This window comes from Gekko japonicus, unplaced genomic scaffold (assembly GCF_001447785.1).
Source record: "Gekko japonicus isolate JY-2015 unplaced genomic scaffold, Gekko_japonicus_V1.1 scaffold204, whole genome shotgun sequence".
NCBI lineage: Eukaryota > Metazoa > Chordata > Lepidosauria > Squamata > Gekkonidae > Gekko > Gekko japonicus.
The window spans coordinates 1,091,028-1,101,154 of NW_015159716.1; the positions used below are offsets into that span (position 1 = coordinate 1,091,028).

At 51.0% G+C, this 10,127-nt stretch overlaps 1 protein-coding gene across 1 annotated transcript in view; it reads left to right on the forward strand.

Annotated features, from left to right (window-relative positions):
* The window catches only part of GABBR1 (gamma-aminobutyric acid (GABA) B receptor, 1), a 133,352-nt gene that overhangs the window by 94,115 nt on the left and 29,110 nt on the right, over nt 1-10,127 (forward strand). Inside the window, exons 8-9 of the mRNA XM_015413888.1 lie at nt 4,795-4,929; nt 5,691-5,861. Coding sequence (XP_015269374.1) covers nt 4,795-4,929; nt 5,691-5,861 — 306 coding nt within the window. The remainder of the gene's footprint in view (nt 1-4,794; nt 4,930-5,690; nt 5,862-10,127) is intronic.

Consider the following 10,127-nt stretch of genomic DNA (forward strand, 5'->3'; position numbering starts at 1 on the left):
GAGAGATTGAGACCTATGACCGGTTTTGTGGGGGGGGGACACTGTTACACTTGGGGGGGGGTCGGCTGCAGAGCTTGGTGACACCAATGCGAAGCTGAGCAAGGTGGGTGCTGCTATGCCTCATGGCCAAGCACAGTGGGATGAGGGGAGGACTGGCCACGCAAAGACTTTGGAGGTTGTTTGCTGTGCACCCCCCCTTGTCGTGGTCCCCAGAGATCCTACCGAAACTCTGCGATGGATGGGACAGCCAAAGGGGCTTGGAGCGCTCTGGCAGTGGAGGGGGTGGGGTGGGGTGGGTGAGGAGTTGGTTCTTTCCTCAAGGATGCTCCAGTCTCCTGTGCCACTTCAAAGAAGGGATGGAGGGATGAAAAGACCTTGGAAGTGGGGCTGGGGTGAGGCTTAGGCAATGGAGGGAGTGGGGTAAGGGGTCTCCTGGCCAAGGCAGAGAGGGCTACAAGGTGAGGCGCGAGGGAAATGGAGTTTACAGAGTGTTTTGGCAATGGTTACCCTGAGCCAACATAACAGCAAGGTGAAAGGAAAGTGGAAGGGGACACAGGAAGGGGGGTGGTGCAACTGACAGTATGAATGGGGGGGGGGACTGGAGTCATACAGCAGGAGAAGAGTTTGTAGAGCATGATCAGAACATGAACTGATAGGATGAGGCTTGCAGGAATGTTTGAGGGGAGAGATATCATGAGGGAGAGTTGGCGGAGAGACTTTCAGCAGACGTGCAAGAGAATGAGGCGTGGATGGAACCAAGGGACCAGAAGCACATTTTGAATGGAGGGATGAGCCTGTATCAAGAGAATGGGAGAGTGAACATGCAGGGGCACTAGCAGAGAGGGGTTGAGGGCTTGGGAGGTAGGATTTGGGAGAGCACTAATAAGGATATTATTATTTTAAAGGTCTGTATACCCTGATATCTGTGTGGGGATTTCCTGCTGGTCATATGGAAGAGTCAAAAGGATGGGTTGGCAACGGGAACTGCCAGGGCAGTTTTGATGCAAGATTGCCTCAGTGGTGGTGGGACTAAACGTCAGCCTGTAATGGCTGCCTAAGGGTGAGAGGTGGGTTGAGATGGGGTCGCTCGCTGCCACAGTGACATGAGGGAGGTGGAAGGTCATCATAGGGCCCCCTCCAACCTGCTTGGCTAGTTCTTGGCTAGGGCCTGACTGGAAGTTCTTTCTAGGGCTGTAGGCCTGAGCGGATGAGTACTGCCAGCATTGAACCACATATGCCATTCCAGAGAGGGGGGATTAAAATGTAATAAATAGATAGGTTGATGAGACAGGCCCACTAGAGAGAGGGGGTCACGCTGCTATTGCATTTGAGCTGGACTGAAATTCCCATCCCCTAGGGCTGGCATCTGGTTTAAATGTGTCCTTGGGCAAGACAGAGAGAGAAAGAGAGATGTGTTTTTCTGGAAGGGGAGTGTGGTGTTGATGGGGTCTGAAATATATGATATGCCCTGTCAGGGATGGACTCAGAGGTGTGTAACATATAAATCCTTTCTTAGAAACAGAGCTGCATTCTGTCAGTGCTTTTGACGTGTCTGACTGAGACCGGGCCTCAGAGTCCCCTTCAGCGGTAAATGTGGCTGCAGGATGGAGAGGTCAGGTCTTAGCTGTCAGCCATGTCCTCAGAATATGACCAAAGTTCTGTCAGACTTGATTGGAAAGATGAACTGCATGGCGTTTGTACTGTCAATTTCCCCCCCTGCGTACTTCCACATTATTCGTTTCCCTCCTTTACTCCATCCTTCCCTGTGCCTGTGGTGCCCTTGGGCCTGCTCTGTGACCGTCTCTTGCATGTTGGCACCTGCCTTCACCTGTAAGTCCCAGCGTGTCTCCAATACATGCGTTCTTACCTGTTGACACCCCCATCCAGCCCTTGGGCTCAAACTCAGCTTTTCACTCCTGGTTTTCTGATCCCCATGATGGTTCAGACTATTGGTTGACTCCATGAGACTGGTTATCAGAATATTCTGTGGGTGAGAACGGTGAGAGAAACCAAGGGGTGAGGACGGAAAGGTGTATATAGATTGTCCTCACAGGCAGTCATTGCCTGGGAAGAGGCCATGTCTGTGGCCTTCTAGCCCCGAACACAGCAGCGGGTTTTCATCACTAGGATGGGAAGGCAGTCAAGGTACAGTTCCTGGTCTGCCGGGTGACAGGAAATTAAACCACGTTTTCCTTCCAGAGTTGGCAGGTGAACACGAGAACTCTTTGTGGTCTTTTGTCAGAGGTTCCTCGCCTTTCCCCCTTTTCCAGTGGTAGGTTCCTGAGGATTGGCTGCATTCACGCTGGGCCAGTTCAAGAGGAACAGATGTGGGGTGGGGGGATTCCAAGTATTATCCACACTGCAACGCACTTCAGTTTGCAGCTCAAGTTCTGCAGCAGACACCTCCCCTTTAGACCCTTGTGTACTGACTTTGGCAAACTGATTCTCATGCTCATCTTTGAATGTATCCGCCCTCGTGAGGACACGTGCTCTCCTGTTTTCTGTCTGGCTGTTTCCCATATTCACGCTGGAATCTGTTTCTCCGCATCCTTCCATATTCCCAGCTGTCCATGCTGTGTGCTTCTTCTTTTACCCACATTCCTTTGCTTCCCTGTCCCAGTATTCCCATCTTTGACACTCTTTTTTTACATGCCTTGCTTCATTCCCTTGCCCTCAGTGACTAGTACCGCGAACACTTCTTCTGCATCTCTATCCAGCCCCCACCCCCAGCTTTCTGTCTATTCCTGAATTCAGCCACCTGTCGGTCAATCAAAGCCTCGATCTGATCCGTCAGTCTATCTGGTCGTCTGTCACTCCTCCCACACGAGCGTACCCCCTCTTCCTTGTCATGGCTGCCCCTTTCCTCTCACTCCCCCTCCCTCTTTCGCTACCCCCGCGCTTCCCAGTCGCCCCCCTACCCCTACGTTCCCTTTGTCCCCTCCCCATTGAAGCCCCGCTCCCTGGTGCTGACAGGTTGCCGTGGCAGCGCCTGCTGATGGGGTTGCCATGGAAACTGATCCTCTTTCCCGGGCGGCGATGCCCTGAATAATTCATCATCCCCTTGCGGTGGCGGCGCACAGCCAGGAGCAGGATTGGAGAGGCGGTGGGAGAGTGGAGGGTGGGATGGCTGGCACCTTGGTCCAGAGAGAGAGAAGGAGAGATAGCCGGGCAGGGGGGGGTCAGGTGGTGTGGGGAGGCAGGGTCCATCTGAAGATTGTAGGAGAGGCACAGAAAGGGTATTTGTGGTCTCTGGGGAGCAGAGGGTAAATTGACAGCTCTGTTGGCACAAGCACCCTTCCCCGCTGTTGGGAAAGCCAACAGATCATTTGTTCTGTGCTCAGGGCTGCCTTATGTTGTACCCCCCACAGTACCAGAATGAGGCTATTAGCCATGATAGCTAAGGATGGAGTCTCCGTCATCCCAGTCAGCATCTCTGATAGCAGATGCAGCGGGAGGGCAACCTCTCGTCATGCCCTGCTTGTGAGCTTTATGGGATGAAGCATCTGGCTGGCCACTCTTTGGGGCGAATGTCCCGCGTTAGATGGATCCTTTGGTCGACTCCACGTAGCAACCCCTGGTCTTCCTTGGTGCTCTCCCAATCAAGTATTGACTGTGGCCAACCCTGTTTAGCTCCCAAGCCCAGATGTTGACAGCACATTCTTCTTTGGTGTAGCGGTTAGGAGCTCGGACTGTAATCTGGGAGAACCGGGTTTGATTCCCCACTCCTCCACATGCAGCTGCTGGTATGACCTTGGGTCAGTCACAAGTTCTGGCAGAGCTGTGCTCTCAAGTGCAGTCCTTGAAAGAGCTCTCCCAGCCTCACCTACCTCACAGGGTGTCTGTTGTGGGGAGGGAAAGGAGACTGTAAGCCACCATGAGACTCCTTCAGATAGTGAAGGGCAGGATATAAATCCAGTCTCTTCTTTTTTTTCTTCTTCTTTGGTCTGGTCCATCAAGACAATGGCCTTTTGTTGACTCTGTCCTATTGCATAGTGGCTGCGCAAGATGTGACTGAACCGCCGTCACCTGCTAGGAGTCCAGTCTTTCAATTCCCCTTCTCACCTCTGTTGGGATCAAGATCTGAGCCGTTCCATTGATCAGAGCAGGACAAATTGGCTCATAGGATCCTGGCCAGACTGTTCTAGTTCCGTTCCTCAGATCTGGGCTTAGGCAACCCAGGATCTGTACAGGTCCCTGCTACTAACGTTTTCTTCATGGGCAAGAGTCGTTCATTTGGGAAGGGGAATGACGATCACAGAGTGTGGGTGGAAGGTACCTGAGGACCTTGCAGAAACTGAGGTCTGGGTTTAGTTGATGCCTGGCTGGGAGACTGCCTGGGAAAACCCGTGTATGCCACCTGAATCTCTTTAATGGGAGAAAGGTGGGGATAGGAAATAAATAAATTAATGTGTGGTTGGCTCCTTGGTGTACCTCTCCTTCACTATGCATCAAGATACCTTCTTCCTCCCCACCTTGCTAGCAAATCCTTCTGCATCTTGTTCCACTTCACCTTGCCTGAATTTCCACGGCTGTCACACTCTTCAATGTGTCTTGTACACGCTACCTGTTTGATAAGCAATGCCCTCTCTTTCCATTCCTGACCTAATATAGATTGGCACTATGCTCTGTACAGCATCTGGCTCTAGAATTAATATCAAGCAGTAGAAAGAACAGTGGCCTTTTCTAGGAACATCTGGATTTGTTCTGAGTGGGAAGTACATGGAATTGGGGGGAAATGAGAGGTACATCGCCGTCTTTGGGAGGTGATTTGTCAATTTATCTAATCCCCTGCAGTGCGAACCTGGCGTGGCCACCAAATTCCTGTATGAGCTGCTCTACAATGACCCCATCAAGATCGTTCTTTTGCCGGGCTGCAGCAGCGTTTCCACCCTGGTGGCTGAGGCTGCGCGCATGTGGAACCTCATTGTGGTGAGCGCCTCTCACGTTTTGTCTGTGCAGTGACAGTGGGGGGCATGGGACACACACAAGTCTTGACTGGGAGTCAGAGCTCAATGATGCAAACTGTTTCATTCCTGGAATTGAGTGACAAGAATGCCGGGGAGCATGTGCAGAATTATTTCGGGGCTGTTAGCACAGCCTCTTTGGGGACAGGTTTTTCCAGATTCAACCAGCCTCGAAAGCCACAGGGCCTCAGCCCTGGCATTGTGCACTTTCAAAATTAAGTCCTGGAGTGGGGAGGGGATGGAGCAGGCCTGAAAAGCAGGGGCCGTGGCTTAGTGGTAGTGTGCATGCTTTGAATACCAAAGGTCCCGAGTTCAATCCTGGCCATCTCCCGTTAAAGAATCAATTAGCCGGTGATGGGGAACACCTGTGCCCAAGAGCTGCTGCCACTCAGAGTAAAAAAATACTGATCCTGATAAACCAGCGGTCTGACACACGTTCATGTTCCTTTATATTTGGGGATAGGACTAGATTATAGCTGGCATCTCAGGATCAGGTCCTGTGTGAATAGGACAAGGAGAAAGGTACATGGGAAGCCTCAGTCCCAAAGTGAAAGGAGGCGAACCCTACTGTTGTTGTCTCTAGGGGGTGCTTGCAGGAAACTCTATGGGCTGCTGTAGGAAACTGGCTGCTGGGGTGGGTGGATCCCAGGTCTGATCGAGCTGGGCCCTTTGTAAGCACACACACACCCTTTTCCTTACTTAGCTGTGTCTCTTTCCTCCTTCCAGCTGTCCTATGGCTCCAGCTCACCGGCACTTTCCAACCGCCAACGTTTCCCCACCTTCTTCCGCACGCATCCCTCGGCCACACTCCACAACCCCACCCGTGTGCAGCTCTTCAAAAAGTGGGGCTGGACCAAGATTGCCACCATCCAGCAGACCACGGAGGTCTTCACCTCGGTACGGAGCCCCCACCCTGAAGTTAACCTCAACAGTTCCCTTTCAGGCATTCTGCAACGTCCAGCAGGCCCCTGAGTTGTGTTTAGAGCACTCGCTCTCAACCTTATAAATGGTAACGTCGGCCCTAACCCAGAGGGTGTATTAACTGTCCTTGCATTCTGTCACTCCTTCTAATAATCTCCTGGGTGGTTCTCCGACTACCAGCAAAATGGTGAAACGAGGCCACTCACAGATGAGGCAGGTGGTTTCTGCATATTCTGGGGACTCACCAGGTATGCAGAATAAGAGTACCTTATTAATGTTTCAAACAGGAAAGGAACACACACACGCTATTAAAGTTTGACAAGGACCGCCCTGACCTGGATAGCCCAGGCAAGCCCAATCTCATCAGATCTCAGAAGCTAAGCAGGGTTGACACTGGCAAGTACTTGGAAAGGAAACACCCAAGGAATACCCGGGCTGGGAGGCAGGGGCAGGCAATAACGATCCACCTCTCTGAAATGTCCTAGCCCCACTAGGGGTCACCAGACGTCACCATGACTTCCAGGCATGCAAGTGTACACACACACACACACACACACAACTACATTTTTTATATATTTAAGTTTGACAAGGACTGAGCATGTTTATTGCCTTCAGTGGAATGAGGCATGCAAGTGTACACACACACACACAACACTACATTTTTTTAAAAAATTAAGTTTGACGAGGACTGAGCATGTTTATTGCCTCCAGTGGAACGTTGAGGGCAGTCGACTGTCGGTGGGGGCAGAAATAGAGAATGAGAAGGACTTGATGTGCCGGAGCGCAGCTTAAAGTGTTCTAGGGGGAAGGATGAATATTGGTGCATTCATGCTGCACAGCATACCCTAAGATTTAATTTCCCCTGCGGTCCAGGATGCTATGCCCTTCTGATGGTAAAAGAGCCTGGGACTGGGTAATGCATTAAGATCAGAGGACAAGGATCTCCTCTGATCTGCATTGACTCTCCCCCACCTCCCAAAAATCATAACTGTGAAAGGGGCAGTGCCTTCGACTGCTTAAAGTATGCATGCCCAAACCCAGTTCCCTGTCACCCCAGCTCCCCCATGCACCACAGGGAGGGAGCGGTAGAAAAAAACACAACTCCCGTACTGCTTAGATTCTGGGCTTGGTGAACTGTTTCCTGCTATATAGAAGACACTTGTCTACCAGTGATAGATTTCTGAGACTGGGGCTCAAGTGAGCAGAAAGTGGCTTGTCCTTCCCTCCCCCCCCCCCCCCCCCCCGCAGGGAACGAGGCACAAACAGCTTGTGTTGGAGATAGCAGCACCCGTTCTCCCCATGCACAAGGGTGCCCTTCTTTTCCACTTCCTCTGTATCAGCTTCAGTGAAGGCTGTCTTGGGACTGAGGCTCCCCAAGGCTTGGGACTGAGGCTCCCCTCCTCCTTAGTCCAAGTGTGTATGAGCACTGCCCCCCCCCATTTGAGTGGGTATGAACATAGAGTCAATGACTTCTTCCCTCTGACTGGTGTGCTGGAGGCACGAGAGGGTGTCAGCAAGAAAATTAGACTTCCCCAGAAGGTGCTTGAGTGTGAACTGAAACTTAGAAAAGAACTCCACCCAGTGCAACTGTTTAGCATTGAGGCATCAGGGGTGCGTAACGCCTCCAGATTCTTATGGTTAGTCCCGTCCTCAAAGGGTACTCTGGCCCCCTCTAACCAATGTATCCAGTTGGTGAGGGCCAGCTTAACGGCAGCAGCTTCTTTGTCCCAAACTGCCCAATTCCTCTGTGTCTGAGAATTTTTTTGACACATAAGCAAGGAGGTGCAGTTTCCTGTCCTCCCCCCATTGCAAGATTGCCCCCATTGCTACATCCGAAGCATCCACTTGTATCACAAAGGGTTTATTTTCATCCAGGTGGCTCAAAATTGGCTTGGAAGTTAACAAAGCCTTCAATCGGTCAAAAGCCTGCTGGCACTCCAGAGTCCATGATAACTTACAGCCTAGCTTTTTACCCTCTGTCCCCTTCCCCTTTGTTTTCAGCAGGTCTGTGAGGGGCAAGGCTTCCTGGGTGAAATTTGGGTTGAAAGGTCAATAGAAACTGGCGAACCCGAGGAATGCTTGTAGTTGCCTCCTTGTTTGAGGGGGGTCACACCCTAATACATCTTTGACTTTGTGGGGGTCCATGCCCAGTCCTTTCTCAGAAATCTGGTAGCCCAGGAAATCCAACTCTTCCTTATGGAACTTGCACTTGGGCAGTTTTACAAACAACCGGTACTGATAAAGGGCTTTCAGCATGTCTCTGACTGGCAGCACGTGCGAGTCCTTATCTTTCATAGTTCCGTGCGCCTTGGTGTCTAGTCATGCTAGTCACATGACCACAGAAATGTCTTTGGACAGCACTGGCTCTTCGGCTTGGAAACGGAGATGAGCTCCGCCTCCCTAGAGTCGGATTAGACTGGCTTTCGAGCAAGGGAAACCTTTACCTTTACTTACTCACTGATAAACACTGGGCTAATGAACCATCAGTGTAGTGTGGCTAGGGGCATTCTTTTGTGATTGTTTGACTGAGCCTCCTAGCAAGTTTTGTGCACCTTCTTCATGCATAGGACAAGGAATCTGTCACAAAGTTTGGTATCGTGCATTCCTGGTTTGTTTGTTTGACCTTTTAACAGCCAGAATTCCAAAGTTGCTAGTCCTCCTGGTTTCCGGGGGGGGTGTGTGTGTGAAAGTGGGCAAGCAGTCTCTGTTGAAGTTTGAGAAACAAAAGGTGACCCTGGAAGGGCTTCTGGCAAACAGGAAAGGGCTCATTTGCCTGTTGTGACTCCACACCACTTCCCTGTTCCTTGTTCTAACTCAACGAGCTCTTTCTATCCTCTTTCCTTGCTCTTTATCACCAGTTTCCATGCCAGAAGGTTTCAAATTGGCGTGAACTGACATCCTGTTCTCCAAAGAAATTATACATGCTGATTTATTCCATGGGCACACACTAGGTTGATTAGGAGATTTGTGTTTGTTTCCCCAGTGCGCATTACATGGCCTCACGGTCCTGATTAAAAGATCAGAAGGGGTTGTTAAGTCTAATGGAACTGAATTCGTGAGTCTCCCCCGCTCCCCCCCAGCCTTCCGCAGGTTCAAAATGCTCTTCTCACACAGGGCAAGGGCCTGTCTTCCATCCACGCTAACAACATCAGTGAACTTCTCGCTGATGTTCAGTTTGACAGTACCACAAAGTCCTGCTCATGCTATTATTAATCAGCTCTAACAATAATCCCTTTATCAACATGGTGTAGTGGTTAAGAGTGCCGGACTCTAATCTGCAGAACCGGGCTTGATTCCCCACTCCTCCACATGAGGCCAGCTGGGTGACCTTGGGTGAGTCACAGTTCCCTCAGAGCTCTCTCAGCCCCACCTACCTCACAAGGTGCCTGTCGTGGGGAGAGGAAGGGAAGGCGATTGTAAACCACTTTGAGACTCCTTAGGGTAGTGAAAAAGTAAAGGTAAAGGTTCCCTTGCTCGAAAGCCAGTCGAATCCGACTCTAGGGCTGCGGTGCTCATCTCCGTTTGAAAGCCGGAGAGCCAGCGCTGTCCGAAGACGTTTCCGTGGTCATGTGGCTGGCATGACTAAACACCAAGGCGCATGGAACGCTGTTACCTTCCCACCAAAGTGGTACCTATTTATCTACTTGCAATTTCTTGCTTTCAAACTGCTAGGTTGGCAGGAGCTGGAACCAGAGATGGGAGCTCGCTCCGTCATGCGGCACACTCGGGTCTCGAACTGCTGAACTACTGACCTTCCACAGCCTGCAGTTCAGCGTCTTAACCACTTGAGCTAACTCTTATTCTAAGACTGATCCACAAGCTTTAACATGCAGAAAGGGAAGGTGCCCTCTGCCTGACACCTGAGGTCTGGAGTTCCTGAGAGTGAAGTTTCTCATCCTGATCATGACCCAGACACCTTGTAAACATGACGTACGATAAGGACGAACCATTGTACAAGTGAACAACTTGACCAGTATAGACAACAACAACAACATACAGGAAATGGCTGCATTTTAAAGACAGAGCAGCTGCTTTGCGTGCAGAAGGTTCCCAGGTTCAATCCCTGGCAACTCCAGTGGAAGGATCCTTCAGCAGTAGGTGCAGAGAAGGAGCCTCTTTGCCTGCAACCTCACGAGCTCCTGCCAAAAAGAGCATATGATACTGAGCCAGATGGACCAATGTCCTGATTCAATGTTAGGCGTGTTCAGAGTAGTGTGATTACACTGACTTTCGAGGCAGACA